The 25,476-nt window shown below is 38.0% G+C and overlaps 1 protein-coding gene across 1 annotated transcript in view; it reads right to left on the reverse strand.

Annotated features, from left to right (window-relative positions):
• The window catches only part of LOC120630910 (protein jim lovell), a 52,049-nt gene extending 30,046 nt beyond the window's left edge, over window positions 1–22,003 (reverse strand). The window contains exon 1 of the mRNA XM_039900251.1: window positions 21,041–22,003. Coding sequence (XP_039756185.1) covers window positions 21,041–21,746 — 706 coding nt within the window. The 5' untranslated portion in view covers window positions 21,747–22,003. The remainder of the gene's footprint in view (window positions 1–21,040) is intronic.
• Between the last annotated feature and the right edge of the window lie 3,473 nt (window positions 22,004–25,476).

Genomic DNA, 25,476 nt, shown 5'->3' on the forward strand with positions numbered 1-25,476 from the left:
CCAAAGCAAGCGTAGCTTGTGTTATGGGTACTGATGAATATTTTTTTATGAATATATGATACACATAAATACTTATAATATACAGATAAACACCCAGACACTGAAAAACATTCATGTTCATCACACAAACATTTTGCAGTTGTGGGAATCGAACCCACGACCTTGCACTCAGAAAGCAGGGTCGCTGCACACTGCGCCACTCGGCCGTAAAAATAAAAATTGAGCGACAAGTGAGACAAGTTTAGTGTTTATAAAGTATGAATTTTCTCTAAGTGTAGTCTGTTGAGAGGCTTAGGTTGTGAATAGTTGTTAGGTTCAACCATTCTACTTCAATCACAAATTAAATAGCTTAGATTTTAGAGAAAACATAAAATACTGTTTGTATGTTTGTTACCTATGTATAACTCAACCACTGAACTTTAACTACAGGAGTAAGACAATAAAATAAATGTATTTTCGTTGTTAATGCATCTTATAGTACGGAGGACGCGGATAGTATGCCCAGCGAGTTTATTCGCTGGGCATACAATCGCTAGGTTTCCGTCTATCTCGTTCTTTTGTCTGTGGCACAGCAATATGAGTTTATATTTTGTAATGGAATTACTTGGAAGATCTCAATGACTTTGACCATATACCAGGTAATATATGAAATACAATATGTCATACGTTTATGAGTCTCATATGTTATTTCCCGTGTCCTATTATGTTTTTGGTGCTAATTTCTGCCTTCTAATAATTAATACGCAAACCATATTATGTTTATAGAGGGTATCTTATTAGAGAGAGATTAACTCATCATCTTGGCTTAGTAAAACTATTCTCTTAATTTCTCTTAATTTCTCTACTATTGCTTGCAGCAATAAGGCCGCCTTTGCATGTCTACATTGTGTATTGTATACTCCTTACTGTTTCTTTTCATGTATGTTATACGTGCAATAAAGCGTTTCTTCTTCTTCTCTCGTCTCTTTCGTAGGAGAAAGTTCAAATCGTTATCATATCTTATTTCTCTTAGGAGAGAGGGATCTAGACCATACATGGTCCAATGCGTAATGGCGGGGCTTAATGTTTATTATCATGTCAGTGAAAATAATTACTGGGGGCGACTAAAATTTCTAATTTTCTCCGAGATGTTGACGAAAATTTCTTTACAGAAAAATCCAGTACATGAACTTACTTACATTAAAGTATACTCGAGTATCGGACATCGATATTATTCGTGGTCCAACGTTTCATTTTAAATATAGCTATGTCAATGTATATGTAACATCAAATGTGGTTTGAATTTCGATGGTTACATATTTCGGAGCAAACTTGCGGTTTCCCGCGCTTTGTTCAGTTCGAAAACTTTATAATCGCGGCGCACGTAATCTGACTTCAATTTCTTGCCGAGCTTTTTGTGACTGTTAAAAGTGAAATAAGGTTGTGAACTGTATGCTCCCCTTTTGTGGTATTGGATCCCACATAAATGAGGATTGTTTCTAACGTAACAGTTTCTATTTGGAGTGACTCCAAATCCGCCTACAGGAGGGTAATGTGTTGAATACGTGAAAACTACTTTCGCGATGACGCGAAAAATCGGCACCGAACGCTATCTCTGAGATATATGTATACTGCGTAGGTATACATGTAAATAGATTTAGTTTCTTTCAATCGGCAGTCCCCAAGAACTGCTCCGCATCTTTTTTTAAATTTCCATTGGAAGATAAGTTGCTTGTTGGTGATTTTTTAATTATGTGTGTGTATTTTTTTTAAACACCTTGCTTAAAAGATATAGTTGTGTCTTAAAATGCAACATTCTCATATCAACAATATTAGCCAAACGTCGTTCTTTAGCCCCCTAGACTTCAATGTGCTAAAATCAATACATTGTATGTCAAAGTAAATCCATAACTATTTGGTCGGAATTTTTTTTTAAGCCACAATCTTTTACTCCATTCCTACAATTATTTGAAAGAAATGAGCATCGGCCATCGATCGTGCAATCGTTCGGAATTCAAGCGTAGATTTTAAAAAGATTCCGTTCACAATGCAAGTCGCGAGTCGACAAATCCACGCGTCCGATGGCACTTTTTGGAAGCTCAATAGATACTTGTCGAGTGCACGGATTTTAATTGCTTTCTAAAGTCCATTCGTCGCTCGACTCCCATGACGGACTGTGAAATTGACTAGCACACGTAGCGTAGGTGCATGACATGTAGTTTTTCGTGGCGTTTTTTTGTTTTTATCTTGAACTCTGGATCTGGTAATGTTGGTCTGAGTGAGTTAGCTAGATGTAACTCTTTTTAATGAAGCAGTTTAATGTCACACATCTAATACATCTTATGAAGCGATAGGTGGTGATGGAGATGAGGTGATGTGAGGTTAGCTTTGACGCCCGTATCATCATCATCATCATATCAACCCGTTACCGGCTCACTACAGGGCACGGGTCTCCTCCCATAATAAGAAGGGGTTAAGGCCGTAGTCCACCAGGCTGGTCCAGTGCGGATTGGTGGACTGTCTTATATTTAAAGCATCTCTTACTCATCTCTTTATTAATTTTTAAAGCATCACTTACTTTTTTTGCTTCGATTAAAAATGCATATATATCTGTTAAAAGTTAGAGATGCGACCCCAGTAAATCTTAGTGGGCTCCTCTAACTTTAACCACGGCTTCACAAAAACTTGTGCTGCATCACTCATTATATTATTAATCTATGCTCCCCTCCATTTGTCCATTGTTTTTTTTTCTATTTGTGGTGTACAAATAAAGAAGTCTTAAGAAGAAACACTTTATTGCATACATATAACATACATATAGGAAAAGAAACATTAAAGAAACAATAAACAATGTAGACATGCAACGGCGGCCTTATTGCTGCAAGCGATCTCTTTCTGGCAACCTTTGTAGAAAGGGCTTAGAGCAAGAGAACGGGATAGTGCCAAGAGTATATATACATAAATACCAAAATTTATAGATACTAATACACAGATAATTTCAATAAATATGCGTCATATATAATAATAAATAGAAAATACATAAAATTAAAACCCCTTAACCCCTTCTCATTGTGGGAGGAGACCCGTGCGCTGTAGTGTAATGTAATGGGTTGATGGTGGTGATGATAGATTCGTGAGGAAACCAGCTCGCCTGAGAGTACTCCATAATGTTCTCAAATCCGTACTTGGCCAGCTTTGTGGACTACGGCCTATATCCTTCTATTCTAAGGGGAGAGTCGAGTTTATGGGTTTATAATCATGATGACGTTATACAAATTTATTTATTGCTCCTTTTGTCAGCCCGTGAGGTAAATAGTTCGCTTCAACGGCCAAAATGAACTAACTCTCATAAGTTCTGCACAACACTACCGCGGTCATTGTGCCCAGGAAGAGCAGCGAGTCCCCGAAGTGACGGACGCACTGAGCTCGTGATCTTATTTCGATTCTCATTCACGGCACACTCATTCAAATTTAACGGGCGAAATCAATTTGGTGTGTTGTGTGACGGCGACACCGCTACTGGTAATAAAGCTGAGGTTTTAATAACCTAGTGAAAGGGAATCGTATCGTAATGTATTAGATACATCGAGCTGCTCGACTAGGAGGGGACATAGCTTTCCAATAAAGCTGACTTTGATTACTAAAGCTGCTTTTAAGTGCTTAAATATCCTGTAGTATTTTAAGAGAATTTCCATATTAACAAAAGGAAAGAAGCAGTTAAAAATGTTTGTGCTGCTTTCGTGCTTTGTAGACGTAGGTATGAATCAATGCGCCCATCTCACGACCTAGCACCAAAAATACACGAACATCTAACGTTAACCTAATCTTTCTTTATATTGGTCAGCGGCTTCATCTCTTATTGCAAAGCTTAGACAGGGTTAACGTTCGCGGGTTTCGCCCTCTAGACAGGTAATCATTCTAAATAATGTTCCATTTTGAATCGTCAAAAAGCTTCTAACTTAGGTTATGTAACAAATGAAAATGCAGCCCTTAATTATATTATTTAATGTTTGACCCATGGGTCTAGTACTTCGAAAGGGGGTGAATTACGTATATCTCCTTCCAATCTAATGTAATGTTGGGGCGTTGCTTATTGATAGTAATATATTAGAATGAATGGATTATGGAATATTAATTATTACGGCCGGCGCTCGCAGCGGGCATACGAATCGTAGCTGAACATCAATCTTGCTCCGGATTGTGTGTCGGCACCTCTTTATCGGCGGCAAAAAATCGGGCGGCCGATTCACATGGTCATGCCACAGACAATGGTCGTTGCGCATCTCACTCGTTATTAAATTCGTATAAAATTAAATATAATGTGTGATTCTAGTTCCGGTTGCGCGATGGGAATGTTGCTAACTGTTCTTTATTAGCTTCTTCAGATGTGCTGACAAATTGGCTAACGTTCCAAACTAGCAAGCCGACGTTTTCTAAAGATATATAATATTGCTGTAGTAGTAAAGCTTTATGTGATCGGGCTTGTCTGTGGAAGTACTTTCTACCGCCATGCTTATTTTACACTTGCTTTATCGGTGAAGGAAACATCATCAAACATCGTGAGGGAACCTGCTTGCATGAGAGTGGTGGACTATGGCCTAAGCCTTTTTCATTCTTTGAGGAGGAGTTCTGGGTTGTTTATGATTAAAACGGTCATAAATGTCAAAATAGCGGACCAACCTTCCGTGTTACAGTCGTATATATGAAAAAACGTTAACTGACGTAAGTCGGAATTGGCAGTTGGCAAGTCTATAGATGTTTTATGGGATCTGACAAAACAAATGTTACTGCGTAATGCTGTATTGTAAATTGGCTGTTATTTACATAAACCTGTGTTGTGAGACCTTAAATCGTTCGGGCTGTCTTGAATTTGATATTAAGGCTGCTCTCGATGCAAAGATATTACTATTATTGATAACTACAGTGCGTCGTAAATTGAATAATTTATGGCGGGAACATAAAAGACGCATTGGCCTGCGCGTGCGCAACTTAAGTCCAATTAAAATTAACTTATGTCGTAAAAACGTGATAGCTAAGTGGTTAGGACTTAATCAGGTGCCGCGAGTTTGAAACTTACATCATTCTTTTGTTACATTTCTAACAACTGTTAACCGGTGGCGTCTGTCATCGCTATACAATATTTGGGTACTTAGTGCACAACTGCAGCCATTGTCCAATCACGTGTTGGTATATGGAGACAACTTGTTTGCAACCTGAATCTATTAGGAAATAAATGTTTTCTTATTAAACTTTTTGCCCAATGGTGGAAATACAGGTGTTTGTTTTCATTTTCTGTACCGTTTGCGCTTACCCGTCATTACCATGGCGGTAATTTTAGTTTAATCGACACATTCTCACATTACCCAAACGAATAAGTGGATACATAAGCGAAATATAATGTCCGTTGACATGGCCCCCATGTCGGTAATTGTTGTCGACTATGCCGTCCATCATCGTTGCTATTTCGTAATGTTCGCGAGCATGTAAACAGGTCTTTAGTCTTTGACATGCAGACAATTGCCTTTTATCTGTTGTCAAAGAGGATACAAACCTAAATATATGACCATCCGATCCAAAGCAAGGCACATTTTTCGTAGAATGAGAAGGGTTTAGGCCAAGTCCACCATGCTGGCCGATTCGGGTTGGTAGACTTTACACGCCTTTGAGTGCGATGTGAAGAATTCTCATGCATGCAGGTTTCCTCACGATGTTTTCCGTCACCATAAAAACAAGTGATATTTCATGGTTTTAAACACATAACTCGAATACGTTAGAGAACTCGGTCCCCGTGATAGGAGGCCAAGTCTTACCTAGACTATCACCGCTTATATTCCTTGGTGTGCAATAGAGAGTTTTTTGTTATTATTATTATCTACCAGTAGTCTTAATACAAGATTTGCTCGTTCGGAATCGAGGAGTCGTTTTCGAATATGAAATACTTGAACTGATCGTATTAAAATGGATCGTGTTTGCATTGTGTTAAAGGTTAAAATTGCCTACATTTTTTTAGCTATGGCTATCGGCAGATCGTTTTTGAAACACAAATCAGAAATACAGGATTTGCGACTCTAATACGTGTGATTTTAGGACTATTATTCTTTAAATATACACAGTTTGATATGTGAAAATGACTCCTCCATTGCGAGCGAACAAATCTTGTGATAAGACTACAGTAATGTCGCGTACAACAATCGTTAACATTAATGCACACGCAACAGCAAGGTGAATTCATCGAGCACATGACCTTCAAGGGTGGCAAAAAAGAGGCCCGAGACATTGGCACGAAGCTGCGCACACGCAAGGGTGTGTAGGGCGACCACGCGGCGCTGATTGAGGTGGGACAGTGAAGATGTTGGTGAAAGGAAAGTATGCCTTTAGTACAGATCACGTCATAAATCATATTTTGTAAGGCTAAGGTAACTTTACTGTCTGTAACAGAAAGGTGTACTTTATAATTTCTTCAATCTTTATACTCCACACCAAACAGACCTTCGGCAATGTACTCTGTAATATGTTATTTTACTGGCGTTATATCAGCTTTATTTGTAGGACCCTAAAGATTTATATTGTATCATCTTGTTACATATTATTTTCGAATGTTCAATTGAATTTAATTTTGATTTAATAGCGCATCAAATAGTAAAAATTTTTTTACAACCATTTCATCGGTTATAAAAATTAAATCATACTCGTCATCATGTCAACCAATGCACGTCCGCTGCTGGGGATCTTTTGCGGGGAATTCTAAAAACACCGCGGTTTGTGTGTCTAGTGGGTCCGTACGATACGTCATCCTTGGGACCGGTTCTGTAGGCCGCCTATTACCACATCAACTTCGGAACTCATTGAGCTATCTCGGCAAAACGAAGATCATGTTCCGCTTCAACCAGTAATCATTGAGAGCACTACACTCGAAATTGTCGACGAAAAATTAAATATCTTATCTATTCAAAAACACTTAATCGATATAAAATCCATATTGAAAGTGTAGACATGTGCACCCTAGCGGATGATAGTGAAGCGCCCACGCATTTACATTCAATCGACACTTTGCGCTGGTGACCTACTTGCGATTCTCATCGCGTACAACTGCCCTCTAACAAGGATTCAGAGGTACATTGGTTATTATTTACATGATAACTTTTTGTCCGTTTCTGGAGTGATACTTCTTTAGAATCATCGCTAATTTTATACTAGACAAAACAAAAATACGTCACGATAAAGAATGTATGGGAGACGATAAAAAATGTATGGGAGAGAATGCGAAAGAATAACACATTTTTTTCCTATTTAAGTTGCTATGGAAACTGAACAATTTGTTACATAATATGTAATACAATATTTTTTATTATAATATTATCAACCGATTCACGTCCACTGCTGGAAATAGGTCTCTAAATTGTAGGGAGTTCCAAATTTTACGGTTTTGTGCCTCCATGTCTTCTGTCCACCTCGTTGGGGGTTGACCAACGCTACGCTTAGGTATACAGGCACTGAGGGATTTTTGACGAAAAGATCTAAAACTTGCACTTTTATGAATTTCATAATCTTTATATTTTTTCTAAGATATTTTTACGTAATAATAATTAATTTAGCTTATAACGTGGACTTGATTCAGTATAATACAATTTAATTATGTTAATGATTCTACCTTCTTAGTTGGAGGTACTTAGCTGATTAGATATGTTTTTTTCACATAATTACACGCATAAATAAACATGTAGCAACTGCATTGTCCGTGTAAGCGAAGTCGATAATGATATCATTATGTCTACGACGCTTGCGCAACCACCGGCCATAAATAATATCAAGACACATATAATAGATACCTGAATAGAATTAGATTTGTATTTTTTATCCACAGACTATTAGACGCCCGCGTACCTGTATACGTAGCGGATGCATAAGGGTCATATGGCCAATAATTCGTCACAGCATTCATTGCACGCAGATCGTAGAGATAAATCGCTTCATAACTGCAGTCTTTTTTTTTAAGCGAAACTTATTATTTTTCTTCTGGCTTTGCACAGATTGCCAATGTCAGGTGTATATTTATGTTTTGGAAAAGTAAGGGAAACTAAAAATATAAAATATCAGGAGAAATTGACTGACGAAGAGGGCGGGAAACTACGCACATGGCGGACGCGGCCCCCCTAACGTTTCCTCAAATCTACCTCGTAAAGGACTGGTGCTCTCTATACTGCACATACCGCAGTACCAGCGCCATTGCAAATGCATAAAAGCGCGTTCTAACTAATAAACTTTAATTCTCTTTTGAACCCTTCTAGGGTGGAATTCTTCTAAATCCTGAAATTTATTTTAAATAGATACTATTTCTTCTACATTAAGCTACCTCTAGTTTACCTTTTAATTTTATATTTTTTTTATCAAACAGGCAGTGTCTTTACACATGTATAGTAAGCCTGTCACTGCAGGTCAGGTAGCCTACGTTAAATATTCCATAATCGAACGTTAGCTCAGTCGTCAGTTTCTACTAACCTAATTAACGATTAACGATTAAACCTGTTTTTTAAATCTAGAGTTCTACAAATAGCTTAAGGCAGTGTTATGATTGTTATGAACACCGCACAGGTATGTTACGGCGAAAGTCCGAATGCTTTGTAAAATGGATATTGCCCAGTAAGAGTCGACTTTGACTTTGGACTAGTTTTTTAATACATATTAATCGCCCTCCAAATAATTATCGAATTAAATAAGTATCTGTGGAAGAAACTAAGTAACTGATGGATACAGGTCAGTTATTATAACTGACCTGTATCCATCAGTTACTTAGGTCGATTCACGTTATTTCCAGGACCTTTCCAATTAAGCCAGTTCCAAGGAGTATTGCTAATCTTAAGCGATGCAATATTCTCAAGTATGGAAATCATTTTATAACATCTCAAATTTTAAAACTTCATCAATTTTATCAACAGCTAGATTCACAAGTACTTTCGTAGAAAATGCCTGACTAGTTTCAAACCTATTTAGGAGTCTTTGCCATAAGCTTTAACTACGGAACACGAGGCCAAAAATTTTTAAGTATTGGATTTTTGACTTTTCTTTTTTAAAATACTCACAATACCAGCTTGGAGTTAGAAAATTGGCGGAATGAACCTCAGTGCTTCGGAGAGCATTAGGCCGTCTAGAACTTGTGATATAAGTGATTATATTCACAAAAACCCTCTCTCCTATGAGAGAGGAGACCTGAGCTCCGCAGTGTAACGTTAATAGGCAGGTGGGTATCAAGACTTGCTCACGCGATGCGGTTTAACTCGCGTGAGCAAGTCTTGATACTTGATAAATGCGAATGTGCGTTTGTTTGCTTTTCCTTAACTTGAACTAAAAACACTTAATCAATTTGATTTTTGGCATAGAGTTAGCTGAAGCTATCTTGTTTTCCGTACGAACATGAAACATGCTTCGTCAACCAAAGGTTGTCTGAAGGAGATCACTTTAAGTGATAAGGCTGCCTTTGCGCATATATTTATTTTCCTTTTGTTTTGTTTAATTTTTTTTTTCTGTATGTACAATAAAGACATCTACTCGTATTTATCTATCTATCTGAAGGGACTGAGAATAATATAGGCTACTTTTTATCCTGATCCTTTTAGTGGTTTACAGGATCGTATTTTAACACCACATACCGATAAAGCAACCTAACGAATTGATATTAAGATGCTCTTTGCAATAAAAACTCTGCCCGGGCATAGTTAGCTTTGCCAATACCGCGAGATTCGTCTGTAACACATGCATGCCGTGCTCGCTATAATTACCGCACTCATCCATTGTGTGGTAAACTTGCAGTTTTTGCGGCGCCCGGCACATACGTTCCAGCAACAAACAATACAAGTGCGGCGTCTCTCATAATAGCTGCGCTTGTAAAAACTGAATTACTCATTAGCAAGTATTCTTTTTTTCTTTTATCCCATTCATTTGGTATTTTACTATCGTAGTTGTATCCTAGTAAAAGTTAGCCCTTCAGCACTGCTAGCATGGGCAGGAGACAATTATATCCCCGGGAAGGGATAAAAACTTATCTTCTCCCACAGCTTTATCAAATCTCAAAGCACTAGCGCGCACGTCTAAATAATATCCGAATATTACATGTGTAATAAACGGGGGTAAACGTCTCCTATTCCATGTTCGCGGGCTTTAGAGGTGGGCACGTTATTTATATCCCTTGTTACGGGATATAATCGGGGGATATAATTTTTATCTCCCGCCCGTGCTAGCCCTGCTGGTGTATGCTACTTTGGATGACCTCGGTGAAATTTTCTCTGGTCTAGCCTGCCGGAAGGCTTTGCCTGTTGCTCACAAACCCCTACTAACGGAGACACTAAGTAACTTACGTTCCGGTGCGATGACGCGTAGAACTCGTGCGGTATGGGTTTAATAAAACTGCCATACTCGTACAGGTTAGCCCGCTATCACAACATAACTAACCACCAGGTGAGATTACAGACAAGGGCTAACTTGGACGTCAGAAGGTAGAAGTGTATAAAAGAGTGATGAAAAAATAATGCGCCTAATCGGTACCATCTTTGCCGTAAGGGTGTTAATTACCCAAGGCAAAAACTTCTCCAATGAGAATACCAGAGGAAATGTAAGTGCTTATTAAAAATCATCAGCACCTTCAGCCTGTAAACGTAAAATAAAGTATCTAAGTATCTTTTAGAGACTTGAATTCTCTGTGGAGAACTTAACAAAACTTTCTACTGGGCAATGTACCCGCATTTAAGAAAAATCCTCCTATAAAATAGGGTTATTTGTGAAAATATTCGTGACACATCTTGAAATATTATCTTGAGGTTCCGTATCTTGTATAGTAGGTACCTAGAAGATATAGCGAAAGCCGATATCAATCGGCGAGCTATCGGCCAACGAGATAGCGAATGACTTAAATAGGCCTCTGAGTAGGGTCACCACATGTTGGAGATATTGAGTCTGTCCACGAAAGAGAAATGGCTTAGGTTTTTATTTTAATCTGGGATTTTTTTTATTTTAATCTGTGAAAGTCCTACTACCGCTTTAATAATGATGAAGCAGTGATAGCCTAGTTAGTGGGTAGGACTTCGACTTCACTTTCGGGGGGCCGAGATTGAATCCCAGCACGCACCTCGAACATTAAGTTATGTGAGTTTAAAAGCAATTAAAATAACACTTGCTTCAACGGTGAGGGAAAACATCGTGTGGAAACCTGCATGCCTACAATATCCTCAAAGATGTGTGGAGTTCACCAATCCGCGCTGGGCCAGGGTGGTGGACAACGGCCTTAACCACTTCACATTGTGGGAGGAGACCCGTGCCCTGCAGTTGACCGGTAATGGGTTGATATGATGATGATGATGACGATTATTATCATCATTATTATCAATCCAATACCGGTCTATTTCATTACGCTGGCAAAGTGCAGATTGGTATTCTTTGCAAGTCAAGTTTTTTTTTTATATATAGGTATGCGCTTGACTGCAATCACACCAGGGTAAGTGATCTTGCAGCCTAAGATGGAGCGTGCTCGCCTAGAATATGCCTAGTCACTCTTGATTGGAAGGTACTCATATTATAGGTAGTGGGGAAAATGGAGAAGGGCATTCTTCTGAACTCGCCAACCAGGTTATCGTAATTTAATAGTCCTCACGTTACACTTAGAGTGGGGTAAGAGCTATACTCATAGCGTAATTAATAATATTACATATGTTTTATAAATCAACTAATTTAATGCTCGGTCCGTTATCGGATCCTGGTTATACACTAGTGTCCACAAATTACTCATTAACATCATTCTAAATAGTTCCTAGGTGTGCGACAAAATTTACTATAAAGCGGATATCTAGTGAAAAATTCTGTCTCCATCAGACCGATTTACTGATGTCTTTTATAGATTTCATTTTCAGATATCTACATCAGATTTACTTTCATTGGTGAAATTTGGATGGGACTTAATCAAACGTCCATTCATATAAAAAAATGTTGTTCACTTTTCATGTAATTATGATAGATATAATTTCAAACGCTCGTGTACTTCTATCATATATGTTCGTACAAAAATAACCAAAAATGTAAACACTAGAAGTATTTAAAAAAAAGGCACGTACAAATCAGTGAACAATGGACATGGAATGATGAAGCTTAAATTTTTCATACGTTTTATTCTAAGCATTGAAATCGGTTTTTCCAGGAAATTGATGTATGTTTAATAAAAAATGTTATTACGTTTCTTGTGGTCTTATGATGAATTTAGTTTTTTTGCAATCATACGTCTTATATAGAGGTTGAAGTTATTCGCATACTTAGTATAATTGTTTTTAATTTCTGAATCACATTTTCAAAAAATTACTCTTTAGTTAAAGTTGACGCACTATACCTAAAGGAAGGACTGATTGGTGTCAACCTATTAGTTCACATCAATTTCATCTTGTTACAGTTTGGGCCCAAGTTAGTATGTAATCGTTTTCGTCTCCTTTAAGAATATCATAGTAATTTAAGAAAATTGCAATGAATAATTTATATGAATCTATAATATTTACCACAAACACTTAAGACAATTAGAGAATTTTTAGCGCGAGATATTTCGGCAACGCTCTCTCCAAAAACTAAATAAATTGTAATTACTTACTTACTTCTACTTCTGTTACTTTCACTTATTTCTATTCAAATCTTGTTGCGATAAATCATATTAAACAATCATCATTTTGGTAATATAATAGGAAAAATAAAGACGTGACGTTTCTTATTTAAAAAGAGTTACTCGTATATGGCTAGGAATGACTGCGGCTTGATCACTTTTGTTGTTGATTACAAGAACTGTTAGTTTTCGAGCGATGAATTTCGATAAATAGCTCATTTTAGAAGGCCTGTAATTTAGACCTCAAAATACCTACTAGATGTAGTGTTTACCAAAAGGGACTGTAAAGTCCCGGAAAAATGATCCTCGTGACGTAACCACCCTACTTGGGACACATAGGAAATTGTAGGCGTTTCTCGCATTAAAGTAGTGTTGGAATAATTTATTGTGAACATTTCTATCTGCTATTTATTTCACAGGTGACTTTTGAAATGCGGGGGCATGTTGTTCCTGCAACACTGTATCCGCATACATGCTCGACGAGCAAGTTTGGCCACACAACTAAAAATAACAGCAAAAAATAACGTGAGTAGTAGCAGTGAAAGATTATCACAATCGAATTTACCAGAGTACTCATCATCGACTTCGCTGTCCCGCTGTCCCAAAGGCGGGCTCTAAAACTATCATCAAGTAGGTTTAACTTCCTCTCCGAGACATGATAGTGTACAAATTCTTGACTACTGGGCTGATACTGGGTTTTTTTTTAAGTAGTTAGTTGAAAACTTCTATAAATAGAGCAAAATATCGCTGGGCATGCAAGGAACACGCCCTGTACCGTGCTGTGTCCATCAACCTGAGCCGTAGGGTATATGCCTCATATGCCTGCAATTGCCCTAGCACCCACGCCCTTTTTAAACTGGAACACAACATTGCTGTTAAGCGGCAGAAATGAGATGGTGGTAGTAGGTACTTCCCCGGACGAACCCGACGAACAAAAAACTCTACCACTTCTTATGTTTACTAAACACGATGTTTGGAATCTCAAAAACATTTAGGATGTAGGTAAATGAGTTTGAAATTACTGCCAAAATAAAGTGGATAAGAACACAAAAAGTCTTGTAAAATTTAGTGTAGGTACGTTATATTAAAGAGATTAACTAAATTTCAAACTATGACTTCTTTTGTAAAATATGATTTTATCAGTGTAACAATGATAAATAAATCAATAAATCGCGTATTACTGGTTACACTCTTTAATTTTTTTCGGTGGCAAAAGGTCAACGTCATCTAACAGGTCATCGAATTTTGCGGCACTTGTTTCCAATGATCGTATCTTAACAGTGGCTTTTTATCGCACTAGCATACTTAACTATTAAGATTTTTTTTTAATTTTAGGCGGCCTGAAAATTATGACGATATTGACTGTATAATGTATTATGAAAATTAAGCTTTGTTTGCGCGAAAAGGAGTAAACAATTGTTAATAGATAATTATTCATTGTAAAGTCAACGTCTCCTGACGATGCTCCGCTTTCGGAGCGAAACATGCGTAGAGGGTACATTGCCGAAGATCTGTGTGGAGTATAAGGATTGAAGAAATCATAAATTATACCAGGCAGATTCTCCTGCTTTTCGCGGAGTATAGCAAAGTAAGCTTAATTTTCATAATACATCATGGAATTCCGCAAAGAAATGCTTCTATCCGATATTGCCTGTGTCATCGTCGCAAATATCTCGGAGAACTGATGGACGATGGGGTCCGGAGGTGTTGGAATTGTGATCCCGCCACCCCAGCGTTGAACGACCACCAATGAGTTGGACAGACGACATCAAACGGTTTGCTGAAACCCGCTGGAAACAAGCGGCCCATGACCGTGGACTTTGTAACTCTCTACAAAAGCTATTTTCAGTTTGTGCGAAGTAGGTAAGTAAAGAATAAAGGAAATTATTTTATCTGTTTAGTTGATAAATTATTGTCAGTTGTTACAGCTGTTTTTGAAGAGTATAAGTATTTTTTAGCGTATTCTGTGAATGAATTTTAATTATATATTTTTTCAAAGATGGACTTTTAAAGCCTTTTTTTTTTAAATATAATTCAGTGGACGTTAATCGGTTGATATAGTGATTATGATGATGATGATGAAGATATTATAAGACTAGCTGTTGTCTGCGTTCTTCGATCGCGTTTATTATGCTATGTTACAAATCCCGTGGAAACGGGAGTTTTCCTGGGCTAAAAAGTATTATTTATTTATTTATTGCGTAGTAAAGGAGAAATTAAAAATATACTTAAAAAAAAAGTAGTAGCAAAAGGCGACCTTATCACTAAAAATGATCTCTGACAGGTAACCTCAACGATAGGAATAAAAAAAAAAATAATGGAAAGTACCCTATGTTACTCTACGTTTTTTCAACTAACTCTATGCCAAAAATCAAATTGATTGGTTTCTTATTTAGGGCGTGAAGAACAAACAAACAATCAAACCCACTTTCGCATTCATAATATTAGTTGAGATTATCAATTATGACACATCACTTAACCTGTAAGCCTAAACATTAAGATGACAGCAAGTGGTATTATATTAACTTATAGTAATTACTATGAATTAAATGACTTAACAATGCACATATCTGTATGACACATGTATTTGTGCGTCATGTGGGCGTTTAATTTGTACAGTAATGGCGCCTAAACATGCGTAGGTATAGGTTATTAGTAATCTGTGTTGTATTATGTAGAAGTTCAAGTGATGCATTTCCGTTATCAATTCGCGGTAATTAACTGTATTTTCTGGCCAGGTTTTTTTTGTATTTTATTGTTTATCACCAATAACCAATTAACGACCCATTTCAGGGCACGGGGCTTCTGTCATAATGGGAAGGGTTTACGCCGCAGTCCGTTATGCAATTTTTTAACGCAAAAACGACGGGTGTAATAAGTTTGTCGAGTCTGTCTATGGCATCGTAGCGCCTGGAAAAATTATCTAATTGTGATTTTTTTTTTGAGTGGTAATGTTTGGAAGTGTTCTTAGCTCAGTTTAATTATTATCGGTTAAAGATGGCCGCCGTTAAAAAATGGCGGTTTATATATTTTTTCTCACAACTCCCTCAATATGGCTATCAAATGAAAGGGCTTGACTAGTAGAATGCTATACACTATGTCAAATTTCAAATCCAAGATAGCCGCCACCACAAACTGGAGAATTACGTTTTTTTCACACTCTCACACACCGCTCGACTAATAGAATAACGTACACCACATTGGAAGTCCGGGAGATTAATACATTTTAAATTTATCTACCTATATATATTACTACCTATAATTTTTTCATATTTTTTCTTACTTTAAAAGAGCTTTGTCAATTAGTAAAGCGGCGATAGTCTAGAAGTTAGGGATTCGGCATCTTTAGGCTACCTATTATTAGATATCATTAATGTGTAATAATAATAATTAAAGTCCGTCAATCCGCATTGGAGCTACGTAGCGGGTCTATGTTCTAAATATCTCGCTTATAGAAGGAAGCCGTCGTCATCGTCCTAGGAAGCTCTTACCCAACAATTAAATTTGAATAAGTCTTTTTTTTATTGGGCAGGTAGCAGTGGCGTGCAAAGATGGTATACAACGGGGTATGCAGATGATTATAATTAAGAAAATCTCCAGTAAGAGTAATAAAAAACTTACTCTTATGTATCTATAAGTCGTATAGGGGATTTTCTTCGTTTTATACGAGTATCATATGCATACTTTCTATGCACGCCACTGGCAGGTAGTTCCCGAGACCAATACCAAAAACACAACAAGCTTATTAAAAACATACTCTTCAGTTTAGGAACTAAAACAAAACCGATTTCCGAACGCCACACACGTTGGTAATCCGAATTGCTCTACGCACTTTACAGCCAATAATTGTTTTAAAACAAAACAATTACCACATTTTACGCACCATTTACGACATGCCACGGACTATAATATTATAGTGGTAGCAATAATCATCACTATCTCGGTGCTCCTGAACTCTAGGGCTGGCGCTAGTAAAGTTATTGACCTCTGCAGATTGAAGCAAAAGGTGCAGTCTTGCACAATATTCTTATGAAATGTTCATGCTGGTCACTGGAGAATAGAGAGATTTTCCACGCGATGGTAATAAATGAATAGGTAGAAGTGTCGCATTTCGCGTGGTCGTTGGAAAGAAATGCTTTGTTTTGGGGGTCCAAACAAAGTACAGATAAAGTCCAAACTCCTATAGAGTGAGTCAGTGATTCGGGAAGCTGATCAAATTGCCCGACGTCTTGTAACTGCCCTTTATGTCTGTATTCGAATACTTCCAAAATGAAGTAGTACGTCAAATGAGGCGAAATGTCTAGATACACTACTAATATAACATATTCCTTTTCTGTAATATTAGACAATTTTAAGTCTCACAGTTTAAGTTCCATCTACAAAATAAGTTTCGATATATAACGTAAGCTCAACCTTTATGCCCAAACTAAAAAAGCGGTAGTTATTAAAAATAAATTATATTCTCCATATTGTGTAAACCAAAGAGTAAGCAAAAATGAGCACAAAACTGACACCCCTAACCGAAAGGAAAATAATACAATGAGAATACAACATGTTAATTCGTGTGGTAATCGATCTTTGCCTGCCCTGAACGGAATAAACCGAGAAACAAAGAAAAAGAAACTAGCGAGGAATTCAAATTTGGAATTGTTTGACGACTTCGAGTGGGTACAATCACAATCAGGAAGCCAGCGTGATTGCCAGCAGTCACCGCCAACCCCTCAATTACATTTACGCACCACCATTAAGCATAATCAACCTCTCATCACACACGGAGATGGAGGAAACAATAAAATGAACACTTATTAAAATTATCCCCGACAACAACCGTAAGAACATAAGAAAGATTGCGTATTGTTTCATTCTTTAATTTAAATTAAATATAGAACACATTAAATTTATCTATTTTTTTTAATGGCTTCACGGCTTCGGGTTAAAGCCCTCTTAAGTTTTTATCCGTTCCATCTTATCACAGATTTATTTTGGCTTCAAGGATCAGAATTCTAGTGTTTTTGATCGTCACATTAAGGATATAGCATTACCTACTTAAACACCGTTAAATGTAAGCGCACAAATATACTTTGTAGATGGAGGTAAATGATTAATTTTAAATAAATACAATAATTGCGTTATATTACCATTCTTCAAATTTATTTCATGGCGAAATAGTTGTATCAACTTAAAGTCTATGTCTTTTCTAAATGAACTTCCAAATTAATGAAAAACCCTCCGAAACATCATATTATATTTTTAATTTAAATCGCCAAAATCCTATTTTACAAAACTTATCTATGGACGTGATCTACCTACAATATTGCTGCGGCTAAACGAAATTAATATTAGTTTTTTAAAGTAGATTTATTCTAATTAAACGAACCAGCGTACGAAAAACACGACTATTTATTTCAAACTTAGAATCTGTAGCGAATTGAATACGGAAAGGAATCGTTCAGAAACTTCCCCTCGGGTGTATTTAGTTTCCCTACGCACGTCATCGGGGTAAGGAGTGCGTGCAACCCTTCATTTAAAGCCCGCACGACTATCATTATGACGTAATCAGGCCCTCCACATATGAACTGTAGAGTCAGTAAAATAAAAAACGTAAAAATTTAACACCATCCGTTGAAGTGTAGTTTTTGGAGATTGAGTGCAGTTTTTGTTGATAGCCAAAAATTTTTAATGAGGCTGCAATTTCTAGATACCTAGTCAGGTTAACGAAATATTTGGTACCTACTTGCTTTACGAAGGTTCACATATATATTTATTTAATAATGTATTGTATTAAACGTAAGCTTATAGAAAAGTCCTATTATAGTATAAAGGACTACGTAAACGATAAAAAAGCTTGGGTGTAAATTATTGCTCTAACCAGGTTGCTCTTCTAATAATTTAAAATGACATTGTGAGATGGTGATAACAAAAAAAAAAAAAAAAACACCCGGCTAAGTTTGTTGTGGGCTTCTTCTTAGACCAGGACGCGTTTGGAACCGTTTAGTTGGAACGCGTTAGTTTTAAGTTTACGAATGTGGTTATCGCCATCATCTCACTACCGTGTGGTTCTTATGTGCGCATCAAAAGTGCCACCTGTGGGCCTACTTGAATAAAGATATTTTTGACTTTGACTTTGACTTTAATGGTTTTTATAGGCTGTGTTAAATTAATTAGCGCGTGAGTAATTATGTCGATTTACTGATACTGGCAGGTTACTTAGAATCGTGGAAGCACTGGCTCCATAGTTCAGTTGCAAATATAAAAGGACCATCCTTTTATTAATAGCCCACTGCTGGGCACAGGGCTAATCTCATAGAAGAGAAAGATTTACAGCTTAGATTTACTACGCAGATTAAAAGCGGTTTGGCGGGAATTAAAAATAAGTAGGAATTGACAGAGATAATGAAGACCTAATAAATTTTTGGCCCATAACATAGAACCCAATACCTGGTGATCTTTCCGACAGTTTAAACGAGGCAGTAAATTATTTAACAATTAGATTTATTGATGACAACCGAAATGAGAATGTTGAGATGGATGAGAAGTATAACAGAATGGTTAATATGTAAGAAATAAATATGAAAGTAGCAGTTTAAACGTAGTGAAAGTGATAAAAAAGATGAGTAATCAGTATATAACTTTGTACAATCATTGATCGAGTACCTAATGCCAAGGAAAGAAAATCATATTGCCAGAAAAATGTTTAAAATTCTTCCGTGGAAGGACAGAAGACTGGAGAAAGACCAAAGAAGAGATCGACAGCTTGTGTAAAATGAGTTTATTATGAGACACCGGCTAATAGAAGTAAGTGGGAAAAGAAGACATGTTTCGGAAACCCCACTTAGTGTGGAATAAGCCCAAGTCGAAAAAAGATAACGATAGGAAAAATAATATTACTTTATATGTTCGTCCCGACCTATAATTTTCCTAGTTTTCTATTTTAAAATTACTTAATCTTAAATAAACAGCTGTACGTAAAAATATACATAATTAGGTAAACCTAAATTGGTAATTTAGTAACTATCTAGACATCATTTTCCATTTTACGATAATTTTCACTTAGATGTAAGGACAACTCGCATAATTCATGCAAATTACATTTTCATACAGAAAGAAACATTTTCCCAATTTTATAAAAAAAAAAAAACACTTCTGTAGCCTGCCATAATTCTTATAATTTATTTTGAATAAATGGTTTTATTGTTGTCAGTTTTTGGTTAAATGCAAAAAATGTTTTTATCAGATACAATATAATTATATCAGAATTCAATAAGTTTAAAACCCATTGTTGGACTGAACAAATATATCCTGCACAAGATACCGACTTAAGATCGCAAAATCACTATCAATTTCCGCAATATAAACACGTTTAGAAATCGAAAAGGGCTCGTAAAACAAGATGCCTGCTCTGATTGCTTCCTCCTCAAGCGCGTAAGGAACTCAAGTAATTATTGAAGAGTAAAATTCATACGGACACTGGATTACCACATGCAAAGGATAAAATGGAATTTATCTTTATAATACTTTACATTTTACAAACGAGTCCTGGAGACATGCAAACTTAATAGACCATATAAAGCTGGAACCTCTTTGGATACCACAGATAAGGAATCCGACGTATGAATGGGTGATCTTAATTTATCTGTGAAAGGTTCCGGTTAACACTCCGCGTCGATCGCTAATCGAATCATTAAACCTACATGCGATTTGATATATCGATAAATGGATAACTAATGGATAGTTAGGTCCACGGTAAGTTTAGAAATTAGAATACCTAGAATTCTATTTGACATTCTTTTATTTCAAACATCTACCGATTACGTTTGCGATTTGCATCAATCTATTAGAAAGTGTTAAGAAAATTTGAAATTATTATGTTTCGGATTTAAGTTACGAACGAAAATATTGTGATTTATTGTACTAATTATTTACGCAGGTTTATCAATAAATTGTTTAGCATTGGCAATAATAAATATAAGAACCTTATTCGACAATGAGTAAGCGAGGTCAGTTGTTTTTGTTGGCCGTTAGCTATTTTATTTATCGTTTGGCAATTGTTCATCCAAATCGACATTGTTGTTATTGACCTTTTACTTTTTATGTACCAGCGATATACCTACTGCACTGGACACTACCGTTACAGTTTACTGCACAAGTTTCTTACAAGTTTAATATCACTTTAATCACTTGTCAATAAATACGAATCTTATAATGACACGCTCAAAGATCGCAACATTCCTGCGTTTGATTTGCGAGACGCAATCGTTGAGCAAACGTGTAACTACAAACAAGCTATTCACTACTACCTTCATTTCTTATCACTTAATTAATCACAAATATGCAATTCTCAACTAGCTTCTCATTCGGATTGTATCCTTTCACTGCCTAGCCTCGATAGAGATTCTGAAGAGTTGTTATGGTAAGAAATAAAGCGTTACTCACTGTGTGGGGGCGTCAGGGACAACGCAGAAACTGCCGAGGGTGGCGGGAACAGGTCCTGGTGCGGCGGGAACATCCTCGGCGGCGGAGGTGCTTCGGGCTCGGGCTCTTCGGGCTCTTGCTTGTGTGGCGAGCGGCCTCGCGCCAGGCGCACCGCCTTGAGCCCGCCGGGCGAGCGGCGCATGGACAGGTTCTCTGGCGTGTCTGACTCTCCGGAGCGGCGTCGCGGACGCGCCTGCTTGCGGCGCGGCTGCGGGCTGTGCGGGCTGGCGGGCGGCGACGCGGCCGGGCCCTGCGGCGTGCCGGCGGGAGAGCGCTCGGCCTCGGCGCAGTCGGCCGCGTCCTGGTCGGCCAGGCCTCGCACCTGCAGCGACTCGCCGGCGCGGATCACGGTTCCCAGTTGCTCCTGCGCCACCGACACCTCCCCGCGGTACATGAAGTCCACCACCGCCTGCACCTCCCATCCCTGGAAGTCCTTAAGCACGATCACCGGGTGCTTGCACGGATTCTCGCTGAAGATGCGGCGGAACAGCGGGCTGCACGCGCCGAGTAGCACCTTGTGCGCGCGGACGCGGCGCTCGGCGCACACGAGCGTGACGTCGACGAGCGTCTCCGCGTGCAGCAGCGCCTCGAAGGAGCGCAGCAGATGCGCCTGGTGGTTGTTCCAGCGCAGGCTGTAGTGCTCCTCGCCGGCCGGCTTGTCGTCCATCGCGCGTGCCGGTGCGGACGCGTGTGCCGCGAGCGCGGAAGCTGAGGGCGCGTGCGCGGCTCAGCGCCGCCCGAACCCGCCCGCCCGCTGCACGCTCCAACCCTTTCGCTCAGATCGCTCTCCCGGAGCGAGAGCCTCGCATCGCTCGGTAAAGTTCGGTGGCACTGCACGGCACGGCACTGGGCAAGGCTCGCGGGTACGGTCGACGTGCGACGTGGACGAGTCGCGGACGCGGAGTGAGCCGGAGGAGCGCGCGACCACGGAGCGGCGGAGCGGAGCACTGGCGAGTGGCGGCGGCGGGCGTGCGGGCCCGCCCCCGGCCCCGCCCTGCGCACACACGCGCGCGCCACACATGACACATGCACACGGACACATGTGACGCCTCCTACACATTATGTATTTTTTCGGATACCTACACTTGACTCGGAAGCTGTCGAATGCTTCGGTGATAGCGCTGCCACTCGGCATCGGACCGGCGAGTGAGATATCTCCGAGCTGGCGTAGGTCGAGAGCGAGCGAAACGAGCTTCGGCATGCTTTAGGAGCGGGCTTATTTTAATGAGCGTTTCTCTCGGGAGTATCGCGTGATCGCTGATGAATATACTCGAACAGAGAGAGTGGCCACTCGGAAAATGTTTTATATTATGATCGACTGTATAGCTTGACTCAGCTACCTACCAAGGTACTTGGTTGAATAACAAACGTGTTCGCTGGAGATATTTCAGGTGGGCCGGAGCTATTAATAGAACAGTTTCATCTACCTAAGTACTTACCTACTTCTAACATGATGCAGGAAGAGTGTTTAAGTACCGATCTAGTATCGTCGCAAGTAGGTCAGTAGTAAAAATTACCACTGGTATAAATTGACACAAACTAAAATGAAAACTTCTTATTTAAAAAACCCAACTTGATTCATATCTAAAATATACCTACCTACCTTTATCCAAATTTCAGTACGTAATATTACAGGTGTAAATACCTATAATAAGATAAGATAATAATAATAATAAATATACTACGACAATGCACACATCGCCATCTAGCCCCGAAGTAAGCGTAGCTTGTGTTATGGGTACTAAGATGACTGATGAATATTTTTATGAATAATATACATGAATACTTATAATATAAAGATAAACACCCAGACACTGAAAAACATTCATGTTCATCACACAAACATTTTCCAGTTGTGGGAATCGAACCCACGGCCTTGGGCTCAGAAAGTAGGGTCTCTGCCCACTGCGCCATAAATTATACTTAATGTTTATTAGAATTAATGCCCCGATGTAGGTCAGTAAGTAAGTATGTACATACCTACATGTAGGACTTATGTAAATATTTTAGGATTAAGTCAGATTAATTATTGGTGATTTCGAGAAGTATAATTAAAAATGTGTTTTAATTAATAATTCATTAAAAACAGGCTATTACAGGCTATTTCTTAATTTTTGTTGGGTACTGAAAATCATTGAAATAGGAACAGTTATTTGTATACGATGTATATAATATATACATCCCTTATCTAGTCAACATTTATATAATTCCTATCTTGACGTTTCTGCTTTTAATAGGCCTATTTTAAATAAATGAATTTTGCTCTTGAATTTGAGCTTGTACCTACACCAGTGTTCACTAACATTGACTGTTGGAGGTGGGCATCGGGATTCGAACTAGGTCTCTCCGAAAGGGCAACCGAAGCCGTAACCACTAGGCTATCACCGCTTCAATGAAGTTATTTAAATATGCCAAGAAGTACACTTACAACTATTTAACATTAACAGAGTTTTAGTTCTTATTGATTATTTTACTACATACAGCATTTACAAAATCTCAATTGAAGGTAAAAAGACACAATTAAATCTTCTGAATTTTACGAAATTGAAGGTTTTTTTACCAGTATCGTAACTATTATTTTTCTACAAACTTTACTTCACCCTAATACGGATCCAGTTTGACATATCTAAAAAAAAAATTTTAATGGCTTGAATTAAAAACGCACTTGACTCCGAAGTGTTAGTAACCTAAGTATTACGACAAGGATTATGAACCCAGCCCCCCGAAAGTGAAGCAGAAGTTTTACCCATTAGGCCATCGCCGCTTTTCACTTTAAATATTACTTACCTGACCCGGGCAACTTCGTCTGCACCAAATCGGTTATTACCGGAAAACACGAATAAAATGACATTTTCTAAAAATGAATCCTAGCTAGATCGATTTATCGCCCCCCAACCCCCCGTATAGTAAATTTCGTGAAAATCGTTGGAGCCGATTCCTAGATTGCAATTCCAGAATTGTTCGTTTAAAGATATAAAATAAGATTTGTATATTTAATAACCTACTGCGCCAACGCTTGGAGAGTGGATAAAACTGTGGGAGAAGATATTTATTTTGTCCTTTCCCCGTAGAAAAGAAGGTCTCCTGGCCGTGCTAGCTAAGCACTAGAAATCATTGAAATAGTAACGGATGTACTTATATATAGGATATTCACCATCAACTTACGCCTTTATTTAAGAAGAATCTGGAACATTGACTGTGCACAAAATGTTTAAAAATATAATAAAATAAAATAAATAAAAATATAATAAAAATATAAAATATCCGAATATCTGACATTGATTTATATATTACTAACTGACACCCGCGATTTCGTTCGCTGGACTAAGGTTTTTATTACCGCAGGAACTCTCTTATCTCCGGAGATAAAAAATAGTGTATGTTATTTTCCATTTTAAAGGCTACATGCATGTCAAATTTCATCCAAAGCCGTTCAGCTGTTTTGAGTAACAAACGTCCACACTTTCGCATTTATAATATTACTAGCGGACTAATATTTTTCCGCGAATGAGCCCACTTAAAAAAATATTCGTCGCGGACTGTTTTATAGAACTTTAAAGAAACAACAATTCCGACAATTCCGATATACCTACTTACTATATAATTCCGTCGTTTGGCGTAACGTTTACCGTTCACGCATCGCACGCATCAGAATCTCTCAAAAAGGATATTTTTTGCAGTTTATGCCCCAGATTAAAATATAAATGAATCCTAGCTAGATCGATTTACCGCCCCCGAAACCCCCTGTATACTAAATTACATGAAAATCGTTGGAGCCGATTCCGAGATTCCAATCATATATATACAAGAATTGCTCGTTTAAAGATATAAGATTATCATATTATATTATTAGCAGGATATTATTATTTGACATAACTATGATAACATTAACATTATCTGTATAAGTTAATTAGTTATCTTTCAATGCTTGCTCAACAAGATTTTGTATACATGTATAATGATTGTTCTTGTTGTGCACTTCCAATTTCGCTTTATAGTAGAATAATGAAAGTGTGTTTTATCCCAGTGGGTAGGAATTCGACTTCACTTTTGCGAGTGCGAGTTCGAATCCCTGCACGCACTTCTAACGTTTTCTAAGTTATGTGCGATTTTACCAATTAAAATATCACTTGCTTCGACGGTGAAGGAAAACATCGTGAGGAAACCTGCATGCCTGACAGTTCTTTATAATGTTCTCAAAGGTGTGTGTAGTCCATCAATCCGGACTGGGCCAGCGTGATGAACTACGGCCTTAACCCCCTTCTCATTGTGGGAGGAGACCCGTGCCCTACAGTGGGCCTTTAATGGGTTAATAGTTTGAAAGAATATTATAAGTATTATTTTATTTCTATCATTTATTATTTTTCTTTTTTTTTTTTTTTATTAACAATGCTTAA

The sequence above is a fragment of the Pararge aegeria genome, chromosome 17 (assembly GCF_905163445.1).
Source record: "Pararge aegeria chromosome 17, ilParAegt1.1, whole genome shotgun sequence".
NCBI lineage: Eukaryota > Metazoa > Arthropoda > Insecta > Lepidoptera > Nymphalidae > Pararge > Pararge aegeria.